This window comes from Sander lucioperca, chromosome 22 (assembly GCF_008315115.2).
Source record: "Sander lucioperca isolate FBNREF2018 chromosome 22, SLUC_FBN_1.2, whole genome shotgun sequence".
NCBI lineage: Eukaryota > Metazoa > Chordata > Actinopteri > Perciformes > Percidae > Sander > Sander lucioperca.
Window position 1 is genome coordinate 11,488,649 of NC_050194.1, and position 9,679 is coordinate 11,498,327.

The window sequence follows — 9,679 nt, forward strand, 5'->3', positions numbered from 1 at the left end:
GGAGCGGTCAGTATTATTTTAATTTTTTTTTTACCAGATAAAGATTGTGATTTCTGCTGGACCTCAACTGATTGAGTCCTTCGGACACATACCAGTTTTATCTTTTATTTCATGGTCACAACAAATATCCTATTAGTTATGCCAACCAGCATCAGATTAAGATGTGGTAAGCGGTCTCAAACGTCTTTATCATCACAGCCATCTCCACCCTCCGCGGCCTGTCTAACCTGCTGGCCATGTGCATTTCCCTTTAAGAGTGAGATGAATGATGTTAATCAGTGCATGGGAGCTCTGTGTATCCCTCAGCTGCTGCTTGTCCTGCTGTAATAAAGCAGTCTGCCTGGCTGATTAATTACTCTCATCTGTCTCAGGCATGAGCAAAGACCTGACTGGATAAAAGCTCCACTCAATGGCCCCTTTCTGGCAGCCCACAAAGAACAGTACAATTACAGATTCTTTATAAAAATAAAAATAAAAAGTGTGTGAAGGCAAAATAAATGTACACACGGTCCTGACTAATCACAGCAACTGTGTAGAGGAGGTGGTGTTATACAAATGCTTTATTCATTTGAAGACATCAGATGGTGTATAGATCAATCATCTGCCACTTAAGTTTCCCTTTCTTCATTTAAGAGCCTTATTTTAAACAGAAATGTACTAAAACCAAGACATGTCCAAAACATAAAAGTAGGGCTTAATCAAGAAATCTTGTAATGAAACAAATAAAAACTAGAAATATACATGACAAAAATGACAAACCTGACATTCTGACAAAGCCCACATTTACAAATATAATAAATTGATGTCTGGTCAACATAAAGCAAAAAGTTATGCTCTTTCATGTCCCATTCTAAAGGGTTAATACAAGTAGCAGTAATGGCCTCTTGGATGTAGAAAACAGAACAAAGTACACCCAAAATCCTTAGATTTAAATGGAGACGTATTTCAAATGGGTCCCATTTAAGCACTAGCAACGTCTTTCTCGAGCAGTGTCTCTACCATCTTAGGTAAGAAGGCTTCCAGGAAATGAAAGAAGTCGTGAAAAACTCCTGTCTTGTCACTGGTTGGCTCCAACTTGAGCACTACCTTTGTGCTTTCTGTCCCACCCACCATCTGGGGCTGGACCTTGAACTCCAGGGCCTCCTTGAGCTCCGGCTCTTTTTCAATGATGTGCACTGTGACCCGGGACTCCAGCTCCATACAGCTGCCCTCTGGCCTCAGGTCTGTATCTTTGATCAGCTCCCTTTTCACTTTCCTCCTGCCAGCCCACACCGTGTGCTTTTGCACACAGATCCAGTGAGGCAATTCAGGCTTGCCTCTTTTTGCCAGTCTTGGCTTTTTGCCTTGAGGCGACACAGAAGCATCGCTGCCAGAAGATAGCCGCCTCTTGGCACCGAGCGCAGCCGTACCCAGAGGGCTGGCTGCGTTTTGGGATTCAACACTGTCACAGCTGTCATTTATTGACGTGTTGAGGGAAGCTGACGTTGTTTCCAATTCCATAGCAGCATCGACAACTGAATCCTCGCCAAACGCGGCGTCTGGGGAGCGAGTAAAGTGACACCTGAGAACTCTTTGGAAGACTCCCTCCACAGCAACGCAAACCTTCTGAAACCACAGCAGCCGGAAACCTTCCCCCGCCATGTGCAGCTGATTGCGCAGCACTTCAGGAAGCGACGCTGATTTGAAGGGGATGCTGATGGTCGGCTGCTCCGTTTTGGCCTGCGGAACCTCCCCATGGGGTGTGAATAAGCGCACCAGCCCCCATGATTTCCCCTTGGTAGATTTGCGCTGGTACTGAAGGCTGCGGCAGTACTTGTCAGCCTCCTGGCACTCCCTTTGGAAGCTGCGCTGAGCGCGCTCATTCAGGTTTCCAGCTACGTTGTGGGAGAGATCAAAGGGGTCTAAGAGATTTAGGGGGCCCAGTTTGGGACTGGGGGGTTGGGTCTTGGCGTGTTTTTCCTCTTGCATGACCTCCTCCTCTTTATTCTTGCTGAGGAAGTCAGTGATTGGGAGTGCACGTCCCTTCCTGGCAGATATGACACTACTGGCAAAATCAAACTTTGCGTAGAAGGAGAAGAAGCCAAAGAGCAGGGTGCCTAGAAAAGAAGACAAACATGTACATCAAGAGTGACATTTAGGGTCTGTAGTGGTGATGTCGGCATTGTATTTAAGAGGCAAGATGAGATTGAGTTGTATTTTTAATTAATGAAGGTTATATAAAAACGTGCAGGAAACGCTGTTTAACAAATCACACAATCACATTACTCTCACTTACAGAGGTCCTGTGTATTCCTGCTGGGGGGCACAGCAATAGGCTGACTAGGGAAGGTGCAGTTCCAGCCCTCAATCACACACTCTTCCTCCTCACCTGCAAAGAGGTTAACGCACAACAATTAATACATGCACACAGGTTAACAAATGGCATCATTGAAATGACAGCAAAAACAAATAAATTAGCTTTCCGTTTTCATTGAATGGGACTAAATCATCTCCAATATTAAAGCACTTCAACCTGTCTAGAAAAAAATCGTTATTATATGAAGTCAAATATTTGGAACATTGAAATAAAGAGCTACGGAAATCACAGACTAATTTTATCCAAACATCAACAGATTGCGTGCAAGTCATTTGCTGTCCAAATTTGGTGTGTGTGTGTGTGTGTGTGTATGTGTATATATATATATATATATATATATATATATATATATATATATATATATATATATATATATATATATATATATATATATATATATATACACACACACACCAACAGGAAAGCAGATTGTTTCCAACAGACCTGTCAAATGACTGATGGACAGCTGACTGACTCTCTCCACAGTGGAAGAAAAAAAAAAACACTGATGATAATGACAAAATCTCTCAAAACATGCCCCTCCTCATGAACAGGTGGCATTTGTCAGGTTAAAACGAGCTATCTGTGTAGTTGAGAGAATTTGGTGAATCTGACTTGGAACGCTCCAGCAAACGTCACAGGAAAAGTAAGAGAGGTGTCAGATGAGACTACGAAGACGTTGCATGAGACCCACTGAGGAGCCGTGCAGCACTTACAGGCCATGTCTTTGAGCTGGTCCACTGTGGGGAGGACAGGAGGCTCGCAGTTTTGCAGGAAGAAGATGATCAGCAGTGTCAGAGCGTAGTTGTTGAGCAGGGGACCGGCACCACTGGGATTACCTTCACGTCACAATGAAAACGTGATTGTGTTGTTAATAGTTAAAAAGGATGAAACTATGATTAGTGTAACAAGATAAAAGCATTAACATCTGTGTAAAGGTGTGGATGGGCTTTTGTGGAATGGATTTGGTTATTTTGTTCCTTAAAGGTTCTGTAGGTAGGATTGTGAAGATCCAGGACTTAGCCAAAAAAATGTGAACATCGACAACTTCTCAGTCCCTCCCCCCTTTCTACTAAAGCCCAAAACGGTCTCCTAAGCCCCTCCCCCCACAAGGGAGAATGAATGCGTGTGTATGAGCAGTGATTGACACGCAGTTAGACCCCCCACCCCCCGGCCCTGATTGGTGCATCTGAACAGGGAGCTGCACTACAGGCTGTAGGTGGTGCCAGAGGAGCCGGATCTTTTTTTTTTTTTTTTTACACCTGCTTCATGTAGTTCTACTGGAACACAGGGTCAGTTTCAGCAAATATGACAGAAAGTTAGTTTTATAAGGCTTACCTACTGCACTTTTAAGCTAAGTTCCCAGTACAAGATTTTTTAAAGTCATCAGTTCGCCGTACTGTTCACACTACACAACCTGCCGTTTTGTAATCTGGAGTTTTAAAGTCGTTGTGGTTTTCACATTACAGGACTGACCAGCGACAGGGAGGGACCAGCTACCAGATCTTTCACCAGGAGGAATCCCCGGTGAGTCCATCTGATCTCTCCAAACCAAGTTTTGTCACGAAAACACATGCGAGAAGTGACACGGGAAATTACGTAATACTACGCGTGAGAGCAAGAGTTTTCCAAAACTGGGAATGGCTGTCCGCCAGAAATGCCTCATAACCAAGCAGGACACCAAAATGAGCAATATCCCCAAGAGAGCATCATGATATTAAGAGTTTTCTGAGAGTATTATGCAGTTCTTGCTAAGATGTGCGTTTCTATGATTGGTTTTCACATTTTGTACTTTTAAGGACTTTGTTTTGAAAAGTGCTACACAAATAAAGATTATTACTGTTATTGTGGTTCTGATTATGGTTTCAACACCTCTGCTACGTGTCTTATATAGTTGAGGGTGTTGGGTAGTTTTATAAGATACCAATTTATTTTTTAATTTTCAAAAATCATGTTTTCTCAAATGGAAAATCAATTAAATTTTGTGTTATTGGTTTATTCATTCAAAATGGGCTTTACTGTTTTTTTTTTGCAAATGAATTCTTCATATACTTTGATGCAATTGTTTCAACTACGTACAGCCAGACAGACACATTTGTTGCAAACATTTATTGAAAAAGCAACAGTAAACAGTACACACTTGTGTGACACAAATCAAAACTAGCAATTTCACTACAATGAAAAAATGTCTTTTAAACTCCTTTCTTTTGGTTTAAGCATCAAACAGTTTGGTTCTCCTCAAGTTCTGTTGGGTTTATGCTACAAAAATGGTTTACCTGTAACCTGTTTGCTTACATGCTAGGATGGATAGTGTAACCTGTATTGTAAACAGCCCAGATTCATATAGTTGCAGACTCAGTTCTTTGAAGGGCCAATATGTAATATATTTACTGTAATACATCCAAACATTTTTTCTCCTTTTAAAATTTCCGTTCAGTGACAGAATTTCTGTTTGTGTTTTGGGCTGTGTGTTGTTATCAGCTGCCCAGTTTGACAGCCAGGCCGGGTTGCCAGATATACCTGTAAAAACGTAAACCCAGCGCGCTACAGCTCTAACGTTAGTACAGCCATGAAAGCAGCAAACAAACGAACGGGATCAACGGAGATAGATTCTACATGACATTAAAAAAAACCCGCCATGTTTCTAACAGTTGCGTGACCAGAGACGTTACAAACCTCGGGTAAATATTGGAGATGTATTTGAAAGATGGAGACAGCTTAGTCGCCGAGTTGGCTAATTTTCTAATTCTATCTAATAGAATATTTCTATAATTCTAATTTATCACGTCTACAAGGGACGGGCATTTTATGTCCTTTCAACATTTGTGTATTCACATTGAATTATATAGCTAGAGTACCCGAGTTGGTTACTCGCAAAAATAAATTGAAACACAGCCAGTTAAGTGATCCCGACTGGTCCTGGCTAATGCCGCCATGCTAACCCTGCTAACGTTACTGGAGGACCAGGCAAGCTGTTTACAAAGTGTAACTGTTCAGCGGCCGTACCCGACAACGATGAGTTATTTTAAGCCAAGAGAGGGGGGCTGTAAATTGGGAAGAGAGGACCGTGAGTTTGCAGTGTGTTTATCGATTGTTGCCGTATTTCTAAGCCAATAAAGTGTGTTCAGTCGGGTGGAGAGGACGGCAAGGTAGTGTTATTTTTAGCGGTTCTTACCGTAATTCTAAGCCTGGGAAGTGTGTGTTCGTCGGGTGGAGAGGACAGCAAGGTTGTTGTTTTTAGCGGTTCCTATGGTAATTCTAAGCCGAAAAAGTGTGTCTGTCAGTTGGGTACAGAGCTCAGCATGAGCACGGGCTTCTATGACTGTCAATATAGCCAGCATCTAACGTTAGCTACTCTGCTGTGCTGTGAAGTAATAGTGTCTAGCAACATTGTTGTGAATACTGTGGTCTCAGCCTTGGCAACCTCTGTGAACTTTGAGTCTGGGAAGGAGGGGGCGGGGGAGACAACTCTCCCCAGTATTTTAAATTTGTACTGCAGTAACTATTTTAAACACAACCTGTCAGTATTACATATCGCACCTTTAATTTGAAGTTAGAAAACAGTTTTCCTTTTACTTTTTTCCCTTATTTCTTATCGGCACCTGGCATCACAGATCTACTGTATGCAATCAATTCAAAACGTATGGTTTACAACAGCAGCCCAACATGCAACCGATCCCATCATGCTCTGCTAATCACTCAGCACAAGTGCCTTGTTAAAAGCTGCACCAGCAGCTCGGGGGCTACGGTTCATCAAAGGAAATAAAGATGATATGCCCCAGGAGTAAAAAGGTAATTAGTGTGCTCTTCAGTGAAAAACATTTTTATTAAGATTTGATTCTATATCTGGGGACATAGCCTGTAGTATTACAACACAAACAGAGCCGTGTTTGTGCCATATTTTTCTTTGACCACAGCTTCCATACCAAGACACTAAAAGGCATCGCAAATCAGTGTGTCAGATCCCAACACAGGTAAGGGACAAGTGGAGTTGTACTGACATCTGCTGACCAAAAAATAAAATGACAACCTAAATGCACAGGTGACTACAACACACTAATCTTGAAGGTATAAACAAAAAAAACAGTTGGTTGGAATTGGTGCAGGAGGTTTAGTTGTTTTTTTAATCTTACCAGCCAGCTGCTTCTGCTTGGCCCAGTAGCGGATGGTGTACGCCAGAGGCCTCAGCCTGTCCTCCATCCCTGAGCACAGCTGGAGGAAGCGGGTGTTCCTTACTGCTAGTCTAGTGAGAGATACAGGATAGGAGAATAGAAAAGCACACTATAATTCTGCCCACTGTACAAGATAAAAAACATTTCTCATAGTCAAGAATTGTCGGCTGACTTGTTGTTAATGGTGATGTCCCCCTGCAGGTTAAGCTCGCGGTGATGGAACTTGACTACGGGGAGGCGAGCGCTGCTGACCACTTGGACTTTGTGAACGCTGGGGACGCAGCGTCTAAGGATTGCTGCTACAAGGTCCAGGACCTCGGCCGGAGAGGCAGTGGACAGGTCAATATCAGACAGGATGGAGTCCTCGGAGCGGCCATCGTCTGACATGCCCTCCCCTGCCTGAAGAAAGAGAGACAAAAGAAGAAAACCACTTCTTTTTTAATACACAGCAGTATCCCTATGAAGTTACAGAATTTTATATTTTGCCTATAAATTGTGTGGATCCAGAACCTTATTTTTGATGCCAACAGTGAGGTAAAGAATGCACTTGGCACCAACTAATGTACATGTAAAAAAAAAAAAGTCAGACCTGCTCTGTGGTGGACTTGGCACGCGACTGGAACACTTTGGTGTTTTCCAGGTCCAGGAACAGGTCCAAGTCACAGGAGTGGATGCCGAAAGTGTTGACAGATGAACCAAATGGCTGAATCTGGCTGTCTGCAACCAATCCAAGCATAGTGTTAAAAACGTGAGAGAGCCAGTCTACCACAACTGTTTACACATTTGTCCCTGAATAACACCAGATTTAAAAAAACTGACTCTCCGTATGAGTGTTTAGAAAAGGTCACCTGGAAAAAACTCCACGAAAACCTCTTGCAGGAGTTGAACCAGCAACCCTCGGGCCTTCTTTTCGTTTTCTCCCAGCTGAAATCGCTCTACGACGTACTGCATCTGGGCATCCACCTGCCAGAGATCAAAGGACAACAACGCAGTCGCTTTGTTCAATAAATAAACGACAAAAATATCAGTTTTTTTGTGCACCAATTTCAAAAGCAATGTGCCAAAAACACTAATATGTAATGCATTTAATCAGTGTAGTATAAATTGTACTCTTATTTTTTATAAGTGTACAATATATAAAAAATTAAAAAAATATATATTATATATATATATATATATATATATATATATATATATATATATATATATATATATATATATATATATATATATCACAATTTTATGGTTAATATACAAGTAGTCTATATCCTCGATGTTCCACTTCCGAGATCGCTCCGTTGCCGCTGGAAATTTCTGCCGAATTTCACTCTTTCGGCCGGATGTCCATTACCTTCCGCTTTCTTTGTGTTGAAATTTTTAACTCCGGTGGATTTATGAGGACTATAGTTAACCTTTTCTCAGATCTCTGCAGGGTAAATCCAGACAGCTAGCTAGACTATCTGTCCAATCTGAGTTTTCTGTTGCACGACTAAAACAACCTTTGAACGTACATGTTCCACCAAAACAAGTTCCTTCCCGAGGATATTTTGCAGAGGCGCCGCCCATGACGATTGTGATTGGTTTAAAGAAATGCCAATAAACAAAAGCACGTTTTTCTCCCATCCTGTGCTGTGTGGACTAGCCAGACCCTCCTCCGCAGCGCCGTGTGGAGGAAGGTCTGGCAATGCGAGAGTAATATACAAGATATACTGTAGTAAGGAACTAAACTTAAGTCTCAAGAATCTAAAGGCCCCACTAGCAGCCCCTATAGGCTGTAATGCTCCTGCCACCCTTACAGACCCCCACTCCTATTGGCATAAGCCAGACTTTATATTTGACAACAGGATGCTTACAGACACCAACTGACACAGCTGAGGTTTGAGACGGTCTAGAGCTTGTTGGAGGTTCTGGGAGTTGTTCTTCTTGGGAATCAACTTGAAATCCTTCTTTTCCCGGGGTTTGACACGCAGCTTCAAGCCTTTCATCTGATGCTCAACACAGGACAGGGCCGCCTGTATGCTGTCGGTCTCGTTGAACTGCACGATGGCGTACACACCCTGTTGAGTGCACACACGTCACAGTCAGACTACATTGGGGTTCATCAGTCACTTTCCATATGCTGCAGAGAAATTGACAGTCAGCACTCTTGGTTCTGAGACATCATTTAAAATGAGCTGCCTGCATCTGATTGTGAACCGCTGACTCACCCTGTCTTTATCCATGATAATATCTGAGACTGCCCCAAACTGCTGGAAGTACTCAGCTACGTCAGCCTGAGAGATGTCAGGCTTGATGCCACTGACAAACACACTGCGCTGCTCCTGGCTCTTCCTGGTAGCCCGCACCGTGCTCAATGTTTGGTGTTTCCGCCCTTTGACATGCTGATCCAAGCTTGGCACTGGAGAAAATAAAAATACGAGCAATAACTAAACTTACTAAGAATAAGCTAACAAATAATAAATGTATGTAATACACTTAAACAAACTAACGTTAGCTAGTATAACCTTAGTGGCATTAGCTAGCTGTTCTAATAATGCATGGCATTGATATCAGCTTCACAGATTAAAGTTAACGGGTTTTTTCAGTCCGGTAATGTTACCAACCTGCATAAAAAAGTAACGAATGGCTGTCAAAAAAGGGCAACTGGAAGTTAGCCTAACGTCACGTTACTTACGGTTTGGTAAATTGACATTGCACAGAGTGCACTGAAACCCTCTCGGTGTTGTTTTTATGTCACTGTCTGCTTCCATGATTGCAAAAAGTAAATTATAACGATAAAGCAACCACTAAAGTCGTCAGCCAAGTTTATAGCCGACCGTTCTCCATGCGCTTCTCAAATCTCCCTCCAGCGTAGACTCTGCGTTGGGTTCCAGTCCGTCTCAAAAATCTACCCGGGCTGTTCTCTTCCTGTTTTATCACAAACGTTCCGGAGAATCTAATTGTATTCTGCAAAGCCAGACATAATGGAAATGATGTATCTTTTCCTGAGACTTCTATCAGACACTTTTCATCTCTGAGCTGGTTTATAACTTTTTGTATTTAGTCAGACTGTTTAAATGTATTACTGATCACATAACCTACATCTTTTATTTTTCAATTTGCCACTTCAAAATAATGTCACAACAATGGCAAGTCTTTTGAAAGATTTTTA

At 42.3% G+C, this 9,679-nt stretch overlaps 1 protein-coding gene across 1 annotated transcript; it reads right to left on the reverse strand.

Annotated features, from left to right (window-relative positions):
• Window positions 1–542: 542 nt before the first annotated feature.
• On the reverse strand, window positions 543–9,445 carry tut1 (terminal uridylyl transferase 1, U6 snRNA-specific). Its single transcript, XM_031291238.2, has 10 exons — window positions 9,203–9,445; window positions 8,736–8,926; window positions 8,382–8,585; window positions 7,377–7,491; window positions 7,118–7,245; window positions 6,701–6,927; window positions 6,490–6,599; window positions 3,073–3,195; window positions 2,276–2,368; window positions 543–2,096 (listed from the first exon to the last, which is right to left on the reverse strand). The coding sequence occupies exons 1-10, from the start codon at window positions 9,276–9,278 to the stop codon at window positions 961–963; spliced, it is 2,403 nt and encodes an 800-aa protein (XP_031147098.1). The 5' UTR covers window positions 9,279–9,445; the 3' UTR covers window positions 543–960.
• Window positions 9,446–9,679: the final 234 nt, after the last annotated feature.

What these genes read in the sequence shown, in the direction of transcription:
- tut1 (XM_031291238.2), bottom strand. Translation starts at nt 9,278, where the DNA reads ATGGAAGCAGACAGTGACATAAAAACAACACCGAGAGGGTTTCAGTGC. An exon ending in TTATCATGGATAAAGACAGG is followed by an intron (nt 8,586 to 8,735) that starts GTGAGTCAGCGG and finishes TGCACTCAACAG; the next exon opens with GGTGTGTACGCCATCGTGCA. An exon ending in CCAAGTCCACCACAGAGCAG is followed by an intron (nt 6,928 to 7,117) that starts GTCTGACTTTTT and finishes CTCTTTCTTCAG; the next exon opens with GCAGGGGAGGGCATGTCAGA.